This window comes from Muscardinus avellanarius (genome assembly GCF_963383645.1).
Source record: "Muscardinus avellanarius genome assembly, chromosome: X".
Taxonomy (NCBI): Eukaryota; Metazoa; Chordata; class Mammalia; order Rodentia; family Gliridae; genus Muscardinus; species Muscardinus avellanarius.
Window position 1 is genome coordinate 30,579,651 of NC_137792.1, and position 19,013 is coordinate 30,598,663.

Below are 19,013 nucleotides of genomic sequence, written 5' to 3' on the forward strand. Positions count from 1 at the left end.
TTGTCATTTTTTCCTCAAATGGTTTTTATTGGTGTACATTTTTCCTTTTTTTTTTCCTGTACCAATTAGGTGTACCAATTAGGTGATATACAGAAATCTGTAACAATTGAACTTTTAGGTAAGATAGTTCAAGAGCTAAAGCAACAACTGATTATATGCAAATAATAACCTCCACAATGAATACTCAGAATATACACGTTTATCCTGGTCCTTTACCCCAAGCATCTCTGAATTTCTGTATTTTACCTGGAAGCCTTTTGGAGCAGAGGAAACAGAGTCCTAGAAATAACTTAAAACTGATTAAGGAACAGAACAGACTGACCTAGTATGTATTGCCTCATCAGTATCAATTACCCTACACTCATCCTTTATGATCCAGCTCTTTCACTGATATGCCATCTCCACGACACTACAGGTTAATTTCAATTTTCATATTTCAGCTAGATAGTAAGAAGCAAGCTGATAAAATAATTCATACTTTTATATATGCTGATAACCCTCTCTTTAATTTTACCAGCAATATATGCTTATTTTTCTCAAAAGAGTAAAGTAGCTATATTTCCAGATATCCAAATCCAGTTTTTCACATTCATTGGTCCCGAGGAAGTAATCAGAAATGAAAATAATAATTTATATTTTAAATATTTATTGCTACCTCATTTTAACAGCAAAAAAATGACCCAATCCCTAATGCCTATGTAATTGTTCAGTGTGTAGATGTAACAGTAGTAAATTTTTTGGTGATACTGGGGTTCCTGGAAGCCCTTCTACCTCCGGGCTACACTCCCAGACCTATTTTATATTTTTTATTTTTGGAAATAGGGTCTCTTAAGCCAGCGGGGCTGGCTTCGAAACTGCGTGATCCTCCTGTCTTCATCTCCTAAGCACGGGGATTACAAGCATGCACTACCATGTCCGGCTAAAGATTAATTTCTGAATGGCAACACATTTAGGACACGCTTAACTTATGATACATGAATATAATGTAACCATTAACATGTTTGTGAAGTATTTATTTTTATAGAAAGATTCTTACAAAGTGTGGTGAAAAAAGTAGGACACAAAATGGAATATCATATGATCTAAACATTTGTTAAACATCTTTTTTATTCAATATATTTTGTTTGCCTAGGATGTGATGAGTATGAGGATATAGCATCAAGCAAATATACATGATTCTTGTCAGCATTAAACGAAATGGAATATCATCACAAAATTAAATCTCCCTTTGGGGATTGGAAATCTCTAGTCAAATAGGATAAAGCTCATTTTTTAGTTTGTAGACTCTAGGGCTTTCATCTCATTACTCTTCTGCTTTTCATCTCATATGCCATAGTGATCTAGTTCAATTAGATTGAGTCAGAGGAGTTTAACATAAAAACAATAGACATTTCAAGCCTAGCATCCCCATCATCTTTATATTTTCTTTGCCTCTCTGGTTAGGGTTGTCCAGTAACATCAACTTTTCCTAAGAATCTGTCCTTGTGATTTTTGCCTGAGCTGCTACTGTAGGAGAAGGTATTAGGTTTTTTTTTTTTTAATGTTTCCTTTTTCTAAACATTTATTTATTTATTTGGCTTCTACTTATTTATTTTTTTCAAAATTGAGTATTTTATTTTTTATATTTTTTATTTTTATGTGAATCATATTGAAAATGGTATACGTTCAAACAATGTTTGGTGCTCTCCTCCCCCGCTTCCCCTTCCCCCCCAACAATGAGTTTCCAGGTTGACCATGCTACATTCATACTTTTACACATATTCGAATGTAGCTCCTCCATACTAGTTTTAAAAAGAAAAAATTATGCAAGTGCTTTTTATTTTGCCTTATAAACAAATACAGTTTCATACTTCTATAGATGTAATTCTGTTTGTACAACATTATCAATTTAATTTTTGAGATAAATTTACTTTATTATATGTTTTAGAATATGTTTATTCTTTATTTTATGTTTTTGAAGTGGACCTTTACTCAGAAACAATCACTATCGAAGAAACAAAGAAACTAAATTTTGTTTATTTAAGAAATTCATCCTGAAAAATGTTTGTGCTTTAGAATTGAGCTTAATGTTTTATTGTTTGTCATTTCTTCCCCACCCCGCCCCACTCCTTTGAGGATGTTCATGGTTGAACCCAAAGTCCCATGCATGGTGCAGAAGTGCTTAGCTATATCCCAGCTCCTACGTTAATGTTTTAATATTTATTTCCAGCCACTACATTTTGATTCTTTCAGTAGCTTTAATATTCTTAAATATATTCATTACAATGACAATTTTAGACAATAATACAGTAGTAATACATATCATATAAAGAACCTTTTTAAGACTTTATAGGTACATTAGATTTGTCCAATATGATATTTGTAATGATTTCTCAACGTTATTTTTGGAATATACATACACAATAGGATTATAGAAAAATGTTAAATCTGAGAACCTATTTCTTTCTAGGTTGATTGTCTATGTTTAGCTCTTGAACTGATGAGATATCTGACCTTATTTATTTAAAAATGATATATATGAATTTCTTATATGATTAAATCTAAAACACCAGTTTGTTTTATTTGAGACCAAAATTCTGTGCTGTTGTATGCCTAAGATAATAAAACCAAAGCCACATTGTTTATTCTTTTACTTTTTCACTCACACATGGTGTCCATTATGCATTGATCTTGTCCAGCAATATTAACTTTCTTTAACTGATTGTTCTGCTATCTGAAGAGTCTTATTAAAATTTAATCAGTAAACTAAAAATAAGCAGCTGATGCCATAATACATTCTGGTAACTCATAAAAGGGAAAAATAAAGCTTAATGCAGGATTATAAGGTGAAAGGAAGGTTAGTATATACTGTTTAGCTATTCAAGGGTACATATAAATGACTTTTTTCTCCCTTGAGAACCATGCTATAATGGGACCACACTTACAAGGGATACACATTTTTATTTGCAGAATATCTACTGTTTTGCCTAATAGCATTGAGTTCCCCTGAATTACACTGTAATATAACATAAGCCTAAAGAACATCTGTGCCACTTCTTTTCCTCAGAAAAGACTTTCTGTACAGAGACAGACTAATGTGATTCTCAAGCTATTTCCTGTATGTGATTTACTTTTCACCTACCAAGAAGAAACAAATCCTAACCATATGCATTGTCTTAATAATACTCCCCTTTTGTCTCATTTTTAATTTAAGGGTCTTTTCTGCCTTATTCCTTTTCTTCTTTCTCTTCTCAAAATATTTCTCCATTTAGAAAAGACACATAGTCATAGTCCCACTGTTAGTTATTTTGCTCAAATGTACTTGTTTTCACAATACTGTAGAGAAATCATTATTTTAGAAATTTTGGTCTTTTGCTGATCTTAAAAGAAATATTTGCTTCAAGGGACAAAACATGAAACAGGTACTCTATAAAAGATGTTAAAAAGTCCAGTTACCAACAAAAAAGGTGTTCAGCATTATTTATCAGAAAGATGCACAATGTGGTAATATTACCACCACCATTCCCAGATTTACAAACATTAAAATGACAATACCAAGTGTGTTGAAGAATGTAGAGTAACTGGAACTCTGCTGTACTTCTGTTGGGAATATAAATTAGTACAACCTTAGTGGAATTTCTAGCAGAAATGAATAGAACTGAATACAGGCATGCCTATGACTCAGTAATACCAGTTATAGGCATATATTCAAAATAGATATGTAGATTCATCAAAATACATTTATAAGAATGTATACAGGACTATTTGTAATAAACCTAAAAGTGACTGGACACAGGGAAGAAAAGAGGGCTTCTGAGATGGTAAAAATGTCCTGTTCAATGTTTTGATCTGAGTACTGGTTACGTAAGTGTGCTTTCTGAAAATTCAAAACGGGTATATATTTTTATTTTTGTACCTTTTTGTGTGTATGTTATAATTTTAAAGTAATATATAAACTATGGTATGCACTGGATTATATAAGTGCTGCTACCGAACAAATTATCCCAAAATTTGGGAGTTTCAAATGAAAAACCTGTTATCTCATTTCCTGAGAGCCAACAATCCACAGGTAGCTTAGCTTGGTGGTTCAGGAGACTGCTATCAAAACATATACTGAGGCTGCAGTTATTTGAAGGCTTATATAGTATTGAAGGATCTGTTTCTAAGATGGCTGACTCCTGTACGCGGTAAGGCAGGCCTCTGAATTATACTCCCAGCTCTATTTTTTTTTTTTTTTTTTTTGGTGGTACTGGAGTTCCTGGAAACCCTTCTACCTCCGGGCTACACTCCCAGACCTATTTTACATTTTTTTATTTGGAAACAGGGTCTCATAAGCCAGCGCGATCCTCCTGTCTCCGCCTCCCAAGTGCGGGTATTACAAGCGTGTGCCACCATGCTCCGGCTACCATCTCTATTTTACTTTTCATTTGAAACAGGTTCTCACTAAGTTGCTGAGGGTGTCACTAAGTTGCTGAGGCTGGCTGCAGACCTACAATCCTCCCGTCTCAACCTCCCTAGTACTGACATTACAGGCATATACTGCCATGCCTATCTCCTTAAGTCTCTTTTATAAGAACACTAATTACCTTCATGAGGATGACTGTATGGGGCAAATTCAGTAGAGATTAGATAAAGCCTCAAACATTGATAGACATCCTAGAAGGAAGATGCACTATCAGAAAATACTCTGTTCATATGCTTGCTCTAATGGTCAGTGTACGCTGAACCATCTTCCAAGGAGTTCTGGGCATTCAAGCAATGGCCTCAATAAAAACGGACCTTGATTTTGTCCTTTCGAGTGTGGCATCATTGTAAGCCCCACTGACTTCTCCCTTCCCTTTAACTGAACGTTGCCTTTCTAGCCAGGGAGGGAGAGTGTGGGTAGGTGGGATTGGAGAAGAAATTCCTGCGCTCATTATTTTCTTCAGTCATTTTCTTCTGCTAGCAGACTTCTGCCTCCCACCAAGTACCTTAGGAAACAGAAAAACTGCATTTTTATTTTTCTAATCCAAGTTTGTCTTTCATTTGAAGCAGTGAACACAGAATGTATTCACTTCAAATGGTAATTTAGATAATTATCAATCTATTGTTGGGGAGGTGGTAGGTAAGGACTAAAGAAAAAAGAATGAAAGTGAACTATTGGTAAACACAAAATTTTAGTTAATACTTGAAAATGTCATCTCACAAAACTAAGGTTGAATTGAGTAATAAAGATATTCTTAAAAAACTAAAGAATTTTGAGGAATAGATAATTTATATGTATAGTAGAAAAATATTTGATTTTAGACCTACTGTATTTCAAGTTGTGGCAAGATAATCCAAATTTAGATTTTTTTCTGAGGCATTTGAAATTGTGGAATTTAGGGGAAAGGTCAGGGCTAGATATATTCATTTGTGTTTTATTGGAATGGAAGTGGGAATTAAGGCATTACAGTGGATAAAATAAACTACTTTTATCAAGAAATACAGTTGACTTCATCAGGTGTTTATTGGACATCTAGATTGTTTGATGTAGTTTGCATTTGCTTCTTATTCACTGAGGTGCTTCTATAGTTTTAACATGATTTATTTAAGTGATTATACCATTATCTTTAATATTTTATTGTACTTTGAAATTTAAGGTCCATTGTCATATAAAATTAATAACTCACTGAAAAGATTTTAGAGAATTTTCTATTTATTGATGGTGTTGGATTGTTGTGTTTCAATACTTATGTTGAGATTCCTTGTATTCCTTTTGACTTGTTGACTTATCAAAATTCAGTAAGTTGAATTTTGTTGTATATACCAGGGATTGACAAATAATGGCTTGCTGTTTGTTTTTGTATAGCCATGAACCAAGAATGACTTTTACATTTTTAAGTGGTTGAAAAATTAAAATTTCATAACACATGAAAATTACATAAAATGCAAATTTCAATATCTTTGAATGATGTTTTATTAAAGCAGCCACACACAATTTATTTCTGTGGCATCTTTCATAATATGGTAACAGAATTGGATAGTTAGCTGGTTGTGGCGGCATATGCTTGTAATCATAGTACTTGAGAGGCTGAGAAGGAGGATTGCAGGTTTGCAGCCAGCCTCAGCTATTTAGTGAGGCCATCTGCAATTTAGTGAGACATTGTTTCAAAATAAAGAATAAAAAATAGGGCTAAGGGTGTACCAGAAAAAAAAAAAAAAAGAATTGGGCTATCAGGACAGAAACCCTCAAAACTGATTTTTGTTTGTGTGTGTGTGTGTGTGTGTGTGTGTGTGTGTGTGTGTGTGTTACTGTGGATGGAACCCAGGGACATTCATTCTACCTCTGAGTGATATCCCCAGCAGTTTATTTTTTAATTCTTTATTTTGAAACAGGGTTTCACTGAGTTACAAAGGGCCTCACTAAGTAGCTGAAGCTGGCTTCAAACCTTTGCAATCATCCTCTCTCAGGCTTCCATGTGTTGGGATTACAAGCATGTGCCACCATGCCTGGCTCTGAAAATTTTTATTCTCCGGTCATTTACATAAATTCTGCTGACCTCCAGTGTACAAGAACCTCTATGTCATATATAAACTAATAAAATACAAGTATCAAAAAGTAGAGGTAATTATTGCTTAAATAATCTCTGTCTTATGCTTTATTTTTGTCTCCTTAGTATGTACCACATTTTATCACTATTTAGCCTAATATACATTTTGCTTGTTTAAAAGAATAAGCATAGTAGTAATTATTGCATTTCTTTCCTTCTCAATTGTATCTTTGGGGGGGGGGTCTGGAGCTGGAACCCAGAGGCATTTGACCTCCGAGCTACAACCCCTGCCCAATTTTTTATTCTTTATTTTGAAACCGGGTCTCACTGAGTTGTGAAGGGCCTCACTAAGTAGCTGAGGCTGTCTGCGAACTGTGATCTTCCAGTCTCAGCCTCCCGAATGCTGGGATTACAAGCGTGTGCCACTATGCCCGGCTCAATTGTATCTTTTAGGGTCAGGGATTTTTGTTTGTTTTGTTTATAGCTGTATTCTCAGAACCCAGGAATCTGGCAGATACACAATGTTGTTTGAGTAGAGACACCCTCTATATCTATTGAATTAAAAAGATGACTTTGCTGATTTTGTTCCATCTTACTATATTCAAATTTGAGGATAACTAGAAAACAGATTGAAGCTAAGTATCCTTTCTTCATTTGTATAACATTCCTTATATTGAGCCACAGATTTTAGGAACTATCCTGATATTCATTCTGATAGCATTTTGGTGGTGCTACTTAGTGCAGAACTACATGTGTAATATTAATTATAAAACATCTGATGATGTTATCATATTTTAATGTTATGATTTATTGATTTTATGAATAATTATTATATTAAGATATAATATTTACATATGTTAAATCTTTATTTCACGCTACAGTATCAGTTATTATTTTTATACATTTCAGACAGTTGGCTGGTAAAGTGAATGGCATTATAGGAACTCTGTAAAGGTGAGGGTAAGAAAAGAATTAAGCAATCTATTTGGGAATCAGTTATTTTATGAATTCAGGAGTAATACTTTGTGGTTTTTCAATGCATGTAGAACAAAAATCCAAATGTTTTACCAGCCAGTAAATACTTTGTTCAGTTTGACCATTTGTCTCTTTCTCTTGCTTTCCATGCTAAAGTCATGCACAACTTCTTTAAATTACTCTTAATGACATAAGTTCAATTACATACAGTCTTAAAAATATTATGACTCCCCAATAGACTTGACGCTTTGTTAGGGTGGGGATTACATCTGTCTTATACACCATTAACTACCTAGAATTCAGCAAAATTACTGAAATAACTTAAGCATTAAGGAAATATTAATAGTTAAATAATGTTAAATAGCTATATTTAGTTATAATGTTAAATATCTATATTTGAAAGAGCACATGACTTAGTATCAAAAAACCTGGGTTAAATTCTTATGATATATTCTGAATCTTGATCTGAATGCTAGTTACACAGGTAGTCTGTGTCAAATCATTGAGGTTTAATGTTAGCGCTTTTTATTTTTGTGGTACCAGGAATGGAACCCAGGGACATTTTACCTCTGACCTACACACTCAGCCCTATGTTTTATCCTTTATTTTGAAACAGGGTCTCACTAAGTTGCGGAGGGCCTCACTAAGTAGCTGAGGCTAGCCATGGATCTGTGATCCTCCTGTCTTAGAATCCCAGGTACTAGGATTATAAGCGTGTGTGAACACACCTGACACTTTTGATGCAAATATGTTGAAAAGTTAGAGAGCAATGCTGAGATGCCCCTATTTGTTAGCCATATGAACATGAGGGAAATGATTTCTCTGAAATCATATTTTATCATTTGTTTATATATATTATTGTACCTCAACGAATTGAGAGCTCTAAGATGACAAAAGTGAAACTGCCTTATCCCAATGAAATTGCCAGTTGAATCTTTATTATCTGAAGAATTTGGAATCAGAAAAGACAACACGTGAAGCTCCTAAATACCTAGAAGGAAAATACTTTTACTTAAAGGAGAGCTCTTAGGCAGCTGAAAAGGAACTATGGCTTTAAGAAATATCAAAAGGAGGGAATGTACTACTGGGAACACCTCATTTCTAGAGTATGGTACAGGGCCCTTTATTCCTGTTGTCCTGAAAAATAAGAAGGGCTTTGGGGTTTGGGAAAGTCCTAGAGACTAGGACTGTCAAAACTCTAAGTTGGGTGATCAAAGGTTATTTTAATGGTGCATCCAAGCATAGTGGAGAACAGTGAAGTAATTGTTCTACCTAACCCAGCCTAAGAGAGCCATGTGGCTGAACAGTAAAGCCAGCATGGAAGTACTTCTGTACAAATAAAATTGTAGCCGGCAGTGTTTTAGAACTAATAAAAGACCTAGCTATAATTGAATCTCAGAGGACTACTGGAAGAAGAATAATCACTAGTAATTGGAGTTTCCAAACTTTGATTATCACAGGAAGGCTGAGAAAAGGTGAAGAAAGGGCATGTAATGGACATCACAAGTGGCAAAATAAAGAATAAAATATAGGGCTGGAGGTGTATCTTGGAGGTAGAATGCCCCTGGGTTCCATCCCCAGTACCACAAAAACAAACAAACAAAAAACTGGAGTATATATATTCAGAACTTAGTTTGTACAGCTGATTCTAAAACATAAAAAATCAAATTTCAATTTTCAAAATTCAGTTCATAAAATATACATTATAGTTCACTTTAAGTACTAATAGTTATATGTAATTATATGTAATATTAAGCCAGATTGAAATATAAACCATAAGAACCAATTTCTTTTTGTGGTACTGGGAGTGGAACCCAGGGGCTCTCTATTTCTGGGCTATACTCCCAGACCTATTTTTATACTTTATTTGGAAACAGGGTCTCACTAAGTTGCTGAGAGCCTCACTAAGCAGCCGAGGCTGGCTTTCAACCTGTGCGATCCTCCTGTCTCAGCCTCCCAAGTGCGGGGATTACAAGCGTGCGTCACCATGCCTGGCTTATAAGAACCAAATTTAACCAATAAATTGAGGTGGAGAGAAAAAATTGCCAGTAGGGTCTTCTCAGGTCCTACTTACTGATATTAAGAACTGATAGAGCAGTTTTAACTTATTCCTCCCTCAAAGCCTATCAGAATAGAGCTACATTAATGACCCCATAATGGTTGAAGAAACAAAGCCTTAAAGGATAAATAATTTGCCCAAGGTGAAAGAGAGAATAATTGGTATGCCGGTCCTAAAACCCAGATATGCATGGTACAAAACCCATGCTCTCACTTCTTGTTGGAATGCTTCCTCAGGATATATAAAACTTGACATTATTTAAAAAGCCATGCTTGCCGGACAAGGTGGCAACGCTTGTAATCCCTGCCCTTGGGAGGTGGAGACAGAAGTATTTCACAGGTTCAAAGCCAGCCTCTCTGGCTTAAGAGACCCTGTTTCCAAATAAAAATATAAAAAAATAGGTCTGGGAGTGTAGCCCGGAGGTAGAAGGGTTTCTAGGAACCCCAGTACCACCAGAAAAAAAGCCATGCTTGACTGTTGACATTATATACACCTACCAAAATAAATATATCAAGCTAGACATGGTGGCATGGTGGCACATACCTGTAATCTCAACCACTTGAGAGACTGAGGCAGGAGAATTGCATGTTGAAGAAAAGCATGGCAATTTAGTCCTGTCTACATGTTACAAATATATAAATTAAAAAAAGGCTGGTGTAGTAGTGAGCTACCCTGAAGCCATATAAAATATGGTCTAAGTTCTATTGTTATTATCCAAAATTGAGATTTTACCTCAACAAATAAGCAGTATATAAAAGAGCCCAATACCCTTCCTGGTATATTATTATGTAGTAATTACTCAATCTGATTCAAATGACTAACTGTTATAAAATGGTGTTTGGTATTTGCTGAACTGAACTGATAGCATATCCAGGATGTTGATGTAATGTTGGTATGAATTTAAAACATAGTGTCTGCTTTGTAACACTCATTTTGAGATGCATACATTTGCTCAGTGCCAGCATGACTTTCATATATAAGACATACACCCAGAGAAAAAGTTCTGAGTACTATAGAATAATAACTTCTACTTAAATATATAAAAGGAGAGTGTCATCTATAACATCCTATCACTGAAATTTTAGTGCAAACAAAGCAGAAACTTTGTTGTCTCTTGTTCATAATTGGTTCTCTAAAGCAGTGTTTCTTAACCTTAATACTGTAGATATTTAGGCTTGAATAAGTTTTTATTGTGGGAGGGTACTCTTTGAACAGTAGGATATCTGAAAGTATCCTTGGCCTCACACTAACAGGAACATACCTCTCCATTTGTGATAAACAAAAATATTTCCCTGTAGGGGAAAATCATCCTTGGTTAAGGGTTAAGAAATACTGCCTTGAAAAATAAAACAGTACCTGGCAAAAGACACTAAATATTTTTGAATTGATGGAAGAGAGGAATTGTTAGTGTTCCACAAAATGTCTATTTGTGGTATGCAGTGTGATTCTTAAATGGAACTTGAGAAAATTCCTAAAACTTTAATAAGTATGCATTTTACAAGCATTAAAATGTACAAGCACATGATTTCACATATTTATAGCACAACACTATAGTGGAAATTGTAGTAGAAAACTAATATTTGAAATAACATAGCCAGCTGTGGTGGCGCACGCTTGTAATCTCCACGCTTGGAAGGCTGAGACAGGAGGATTGCACAGGTTCAAAGCCAGCCTCAGCTACTTAGTGAGGCTCTCAGCAACTTAGTGAGACCCTGTTTCCAAATAAAATAGAAAAATAGGTCTAGGAGTATAAACCGGAGGTAGAAAGCCTGTGAGTTCCATCCCCAGTACTACCAAAAAAAAAAAAAGAAATAACATGTAAGTGTAGATAATAAATGTGACTAGCAAAACTAACCACCTTGATTAAAATGGCATATAGATAGCTAGAGTCTGAAACACTGATCAATACTTAGGCAAACAGGCAAACATGTTATGTCCTGAACATGCTTGCTATGTGAGCTTCCCCTAAGTCAGTTTAAGCCCACTAGGACCTTGAGTGGGAATGATCTAGTATCCTGCACAGACTAGATACAGGTATAGAAGAAAATTGGTTACCCTCTGAGAATTGGGCATAGTGAGAATTGGCAACACCATAATAATTGGTACAGAAATTGATAGATACTATAAGGTGTATACATCTATTTAAGAGAGAACCCAAGCTCCATATTATGTGAGTATTCAGAGAAAAATACATTATTTACTGCTTAATGAGGAATGACTTCACTACTGATACTAAAGTATGAAAGGAACTTTTATAGGAGTAGATAATACAGATGAAATGAACAGATACATGGAGATGGAACACTTTAAAGCATATTTAAAGGATAATTAGAAGCTGAATTAGCTGGGATTTAGTACAACTCTTAAGGCAGATGGTTATAGAGTGTGTTCCATGCTAAGCTGGATACATCCATGGAAGTTTGGTTATTTTATTTGCATATCTTAATGTCTAAATAAAAGCTTCTTTATTATTATTTTTCAGTGTATTGCTATTACTTTAAAACTAATGTTTACTTTGGGGTGGCAACATGACTGAAAATCGAGATTGATGAATAGTCCTGATTAGAGAACATTATAAATCTAAAGTACCCCCCCCCACGCACACACACTTACTAGTTGAAAGAAGGGTCTGAAGACTGGAGCAGCAGGAGATCAGAGTGGAAAGAGCAAGGTAAACCCTGGCAATAGATGAAGCAGCAAGGAGTTAACCTTGGAGTTTAGGGGTTGGGATGATACTGGCAGTAGGCCATGAACCCTATAACTCTGTAAGGTAATGGTCTTCTTTAAAGCAAGATTCGAATATTCTAGGTCAGGTGAGGTGGTTGATAGGTAGTATTCACTTTTGCTTTCTTGATTTCATCCTCTCATAGAAGGTAGCTGCTTCCCATGATGCTTCTTGTCTGGACCATGCTGACCTCGAGAGGAGCAATTCCTCTTTGAAAATCATGGCCTTCGTCTGACAACCCTTTCCTGTGTGGTTCTCCCTAACACAATAGGCTTGATTCTTCTCAACAAGACTTTATTAAATATTAAAGAATAAATAAGAATAAAGTATAAGAAATCCTGCCAGATTTATCTAATAGATCTGATATCACTGTCCCTGGTCAACCCACTCTTGCCCCTCAAATCTCCTTTCCCTTCTATTAACAGATATCTTCTTAAAATCCAAATTGAACTATATTACTCCCCTGTTTAACTCTTTCATGCCTTCTCATTTGTACATGGATTTATACTTTAATATGTTGGCTTTCTCATGTTTTTCCCCCTGGAAGTAGAAGAGCTTTATAATTCTGTTTACATATTCATTATGTTGTCAGATTGGGAGGTGTTTATTGGTAAATTGAGTCATTTGGGAAAGGACCAGCCTGTGAATGTACGTAAAAGTTTCAGTCATTTACTAATGACATCCCAGAATAGCCTCATCTGAAGGGTCAGTGAATGCCAGATTTCAAACCCTGATTTTTTTTTATAATGCTGGGTTTCTGATGACTGTATATCCAGGCTACCTTAAGGAGAGATCCCAGCAAGTAGGACTATAGCCCACCACTCCAATTAAACTGGAAGAGTTCTATACTAACTCAATTCATAAGTTGGTATTTTACATTTTTTTGGTGGTACTGGGGTTCCTGGAAGCCCTTCTACCTCCGGGCTACACTCCCAGACCTATTTTTACATTTTTATTTGGAAACAGGGTCTCCTAAGCCAGCGCACGTGGCTGGCTTTGAACCTGCGCAATCCTCCTGTCTCTGCCTCCCAAGCGCGGGGATTACAAGCGTGCGCCACCACGCCTGGCTCTATTTTACATTTTGAGAGCACTTTGTTGATTTAAAAATTTTGAAGTAATGAGAAATAACTAGACAAAATAACTGTCCAAAAGTATTTGACAGTCCAGCTCCCTTCTTTCTTGATTCACTTTACGTTAATTTATTTCTTATAATTAATGCTTTGTTAAAATAATAGCATTTTACAGTTTCTAGAGTTGCAAGAGTCTTTAGCAGTTATCTTCTCCAGTTTCCTGAAATGAGCTCCAAAGTTTAGGACTCTTGAGAAATTCTGATTGTTTATAAAAGGTCTATATAGCCATGTAGGTTGAGACTTTACTTTTGTCACACTGATCATCTTATGGGCTCTGAAAAGTCTTTTAATAAGGAAACCCTGAAAAACTTTTAGTAGCATTCCCTATGTCTATTTGGTCAAAGAGACTTTTTATTTAATAACACCCTATTAGTCATCCTGTGGAATGAAATTTTGGGAACACCCACATAGTTGAGTCTTCTCCTTTTGCAAAAACTTGAAACAAATGCTTTATCCAGTGTCACTCAGCTAGTTATCAGATCTGAGTCTAGTATTTAATCCTTTATTTTTCCTGTTTAATTCCAAATAGGCCATACATTTTGTAATGGACTGAAAGATTATAGCTTTAACTCTCAGGTGTTTTGCTCCATACTGAGAACTCTATAAGTGAATAATAAATATATAATAGCTCTGTGATTGAAACATGTAAGAAAATTAAGCATTACATCATGAATAGTCTTTGTATAAATACATTTTTCTCTTCTTTTATACACAGAAATGCATCTCTCCTGTCCACACCCTCCCTCTTCAACTGCAATATGTGTGTGTTTATGTGTGGAGTTTCTGTTTGTTTGTTTGTTTGTTTATCCAAAGTTTCTCTAGTCAGTGGTTCATAGTCATTTAATTATATTGTTTATTGGAAATAACTCTATGGGCTGCTTTGCCTCAAGAATAATTTGATTAGGGGTGCTGCTGCTTGACACCATTCAGGAAAATGTTATACTGTAAATGGTATTGGATTCGTCACAGAATGGTATTGAAGGGAATAAAGGGTCAGACAAACTAATAACTTGCTAGTCTGGTTATTAACAATGGGTCTTTTGGCATTTTTATTCACTGATCTTTATTGGCATCACTGCCTTCCTAAAAGATAAACATGTGACTAATTTGATGTTTTTTGTTAAGGACATAAACAAATACCAGATAAAGAAGCCCATGGTAAGTTTATATAGAGACCATGCTTTCGAGAATACTGTGTTTCTATCCTCTGCAGTTAGATATCTGTGATAAAGAAAACATTTTTCGTAAGAGAGCAAGATTGGAATGCACTGAAATGAAATGCTTGCATTGACTACATCTGCTGTAATGGAGCTTATCTGATGAGTGACTCAGCCTCTGTGAATCTGACTATGTATGTGCTCTGTTTTGTACAGGGAATCATCATCCAGGACTTGCCAGAGGCCAGGAAAAAATATGGGGAGGGGTAAGTTTCTTTTCCCTTTTAAGTAATTTAGACTCTCTCTGTATTAATGCACTGTAGTCAGGAAATTAAATTTGCAACCCAAAGTATGTTTGTTCACTTCTAAATTGTATTTCCTGTTAAGTGCTGGAAAGTTTTTGACTGAAGCAAGGCTGTGCAGAAAAAGACCAGTATTCCATGAGTTGCTCACTCAGGCTTTTATTTTCTTATGTTTTTTCCCCAAGAAATCTCTAAGTATAAGGAAAGACAGTGCAAACCCAACTTCTTTATAACCTTTAGCAAAGTTACCCATATGCTTCAAATGGTTTTGAAGTTTTGTTAATAATAACACAAACAACAAAAATATTTCTACTATTCAACCAAAGACCATAGTAAAATATTTATTTGTGAGGCTGATTTGTAAACGGTTTTGGTTTTCCTTAAAATGTTAAGAGTCCAGCACTAAGAATCATTAGATGAATTTTTTCTGCTTATTTTTGCTTTCTCATAAGGCTATTTATGGGCAATAGATACATTTAAGGTCATTTCATTATAAACATTAACCAGCCACCAGAAAAAAGAAAAACTTCAAAAATAATTCTAATCAATGTAGATCATAAAATCATAGTGGTATAAAGGACTGGGAGACTTTACAAGTGTAGTATGGTAAGAAAATATTTTACACAAAATCCGAAAACCTGAGTTCAAGTTCTACATCTAGCATCTCCATAAAATCTCACAGCCTCCCAAAACTTGTTTGTCCATCTCAGAGGTGGGATTAATACATTCTTTCTTTATTTCCAGCCTCAGGAAACTGTGGTTGGAATAATGTGAGGATACATGTGTCTTGAGAACTCTAAAGTATAATGGACTAAAGTAGTAGAATTGCTACTCTTATTGAATAAATATATCTTTATTATTTCTTTTAATGGTCAAAATGAAATTATTTGATCAGATGCTTCTGTAGGCAGCAGAGCTGTGACTAAAATTATGCAGATTCCTCCTTATGTTGCATAAAGAGTTTCTCATTACTGTTGTACCCTTCTTGCTTTTCCTTGTTATCACTCTTTTTGCAGCCTTAAAATGGTGGATCAGTCATGGAAAATATATTTCTGGTCCTTCTTGAATTAACTTTTGCCCCTGTTTTCTCTAGAGCTTTTTTTTTCTATCCTGGGGATGGAACCCAGGGGCATTCTACCTCCCAGCTACCCTCTCAGCCCTATTTTTTATTCTTTATTTTGAAATAGCCCTATTTTTTATTCTTTATTTTGAAATAGGGTCTCACTGAGTTGCAAAGGGCCTCACTAAGAACCTGAGGCTGTCTGCAAAACACAATCCTGTCTCAGCCTCCCAAATGCTGGGATTATAAGCATGTGCCACCACACCTGGCTCTAGAGCTATTTTTGGAAACTGATTTGTCCTAGAGATTTTGGTTCTTTCCAAACATTCACAAAAGATGTCTAACTCTGAGGATTTAGAAATTTAAAAAATAAATACAAAATTAAAATTAACTAGGCAAGCCAGGCGTGGTGGAACTTGCTTGCAATCCCAGCATTTGGGAGGCTGAGACAGGAGGATCAGGGTTCACAGACAAGCTCAGCTACTATTTAGTGATGCTCTTTACAACTCAGTGAGACCTTGTTTCAAAAATAAAGAATAAAAAATAGGGCTAGGGGTATAGCTTGGAGATAGAATGCCCCTGAGTTCCATCCCTAGTACCACAAAAATAAATAAATAAATAAGCAGATTTTGGAGCTGGTCTAGACCATGCCCTGTCCCAAAGTCAGCTTTCCATTAAAGCTTTCAGAATACCTCACTGTGGCTTGGTCCTTACCCAATCACAAAAGCTTCAAGTAGATTTGGAGAATATGCTGATTGTTGGGTACCACCCTAACTGTATGGAGAAGAAAGCTGCACTGAGGCAAGCAGCCCATTTTTTCCTATTTCTTTTTCTTTTTAAACTGATTATCAGGCACTAGCAAATGGATCATTAGGTTTTTACTTTAAAAGATGTCTCAGCAAGTATTTGTTCAACTAGTCAGGCAATTAATAGATTTCCTGCTAACCAAAAGGGCCTGATAATATAATCTGCAAAGATGGGCATGTTTCCAACCAGGAGATAAGGGAAGTACTTCATACAATGCTGCTTTTACAAACATGGAAACTTGTGATAGCAGCATTTTGACTGCTTGTGTTGACCATTTCAAAAGCATCCATAATACCCTGAATGTCAGAGATTGTCCTTTATTCTCCAAGCTTGCTTAGTTTGCCTGATTATGTTTGTTAATTGCTGACACTGTCAGTAAAAAAGAGAGAGAGATGCTACTGCATGCTCATTTTTCTCTTTTCTGGAGCTGTACAATGAAGTTTTTGCTAGATTTGGCAAAGATTCTCACAAATATAGCTCAGTGTGTCGCACAAAGGGAAGGACAAAGGGAAAATATCACAAAGATATGGCACCAACACTCATTAAGTGAATTAAGAATTCATTAAAACAAAGAACACAGCAGGACAGCTATATAATTTAGGTGAGAAGTTAAAATTGAATTAAAATTGAGATGAATTTAGTTTAGTACTTTGTAATAAGGATGAAGAAAGTAAAATGTGTGTTAGAAGAATTATATATGTGGCAGGAAAGATTATAAATAAAGTCTAAGTCTTAAATAGGGAGTGTTATAATAATGGATTTATGCATTTAATTTATTAGAGCACCACCAGTTTCTATTGTATATGACATTGTAATACTATTTAATGCATTTGACATATTGGTCAGGGCTTAGTATTTGAGACTCATGAGAATATGTATTTATATGATATTAATAATTATCTGTAGAGTACTTCATAAGCTACTAATATTTCCTCTACATTCTTTATTTGGGTGGTGAGAAAACCCTATAAAATAAAGATATTAATTTCAATTTGTGTATTATAAAGCTGAGACTAATAAAAGAAAGCTTTACCTATAGTCTTTACCCTGTAAATGTCAAGCCAAAATGCAAAATGTATTGTCATATTCAGTTCTTTTCTATTTTAATAAACCATATTTTCAAGATTCTAAACATGAAAAACTTAGGTACCCTCTGTTGCTGTGAGAAGTATAAAATAAATTATTTTGTAAGGTTTATAATGTTCATATTATTATGGAAGGCTGGGTGAATAGGCAAAAGGAAATAGCTTTGTGTCCATCAGCATTTTTGGTAACAGCTAAAACACATGTGTATCAGTTGAGTGCCTCAAATATAAAATCACTTGAGCAGCAATAGTTTTTGACTGAAGTAATTCAAAATGCAGTAGCACTGGTTGTAAATGACCATAGTAGGTATCACGACAATTCAACTAGGAAGCTTTGCTCTATACAACCCATTTGAAGAGATGCCTAATTTAAGGGACCTGATGCTGATTACTGTGCCTATGTGAAAGTAGCCCTTTTTGACTGAGTTTTTATCCTTGTGCTTTTTTTGACACAAAGAATATAATGCACCATGGACCACCAGAATCATTTGAAATGACAAGAAGAAGATCTGGTTCAAAAAAGAATGACTTATATAAATAAAATATAGATGAGAATTAGCATTTTTACACAAAAGAGAATGTGAGGACTTTATGACTATGTGTGTGTGTGTGTGTGTGTGTGTGTGTGTGTGTGTGTGTTTAGAAAAATCTCTGTACAGCCAGACGTGGTGGTGCACACTTGTAATCCCAGCATTTGGGAGGCTGAGACGAGAGGATTGTGGTTCGCGGACAGCCTCAGCTACTTAATGAGGCCCTTGGCAACTCAGTGAGACCCTATTTCAAAATAAAGAATTAAAACTAGGTCTGGGGATATAGCTCAAATGTAGAATGCCCCTTGGTTCCATCCTCAGTATGGCAAAAAAAAGGGAAAATACTGTGTACATAAGAATATTCATCCTTCTTTTCTATGGCACTGAGAATTCAACCCAGGAGCAGTCTGCTACTAGCTACTACTATCTACTACTGAACTACATTCCTCTTTGCTTTTTAATTTTATATTGTGACAGTGTCTCACTGAGTTTCAAAGGCTGGCCATGAATTTGCAGTTTTTCTGCCTCAGCCTCCTGAGTTGTTAGGATTATAGGCATGCACTACCACACATGACCTAGCATAGTTATCTTTAATCGTCTTTAGGTGGAACTTAAGGCTTTATTCTACCTTTTCATTTCTCTCCTGAGAAACTAATAGTATATCTGAGGTAAAATGATAAAAGGCCCAGAAC

At 35.3% G+C, this 19,013-nt stretch overlaps 1 protein-coding gene across 1 annotated transcript in view; it reads left to right on the top strand.

Annotated features, from left to right (window-relative positions):
- The window catches only part of PRRG1 (proline rich and Gla domain 1), a gene marked incomplete at both ends in the record, with an annotated part of 80,525 nt that overhangs the window by 16,397 nt on the left and 45,115 nt on the right, over positions 1 to 19,013 (top strand). Inside the window, one exon of the mRNA XM_080718847.1 lies at positions 14,754 to 14,803. Within this exon, the coding sequence (XP_080574973.1) occupies positions 14,754 to 14,803 (50 nt within the window). The remainder of the gene's footprint in view (positions 1 to 14,753; positions 14,804 to 19,013) is intronic.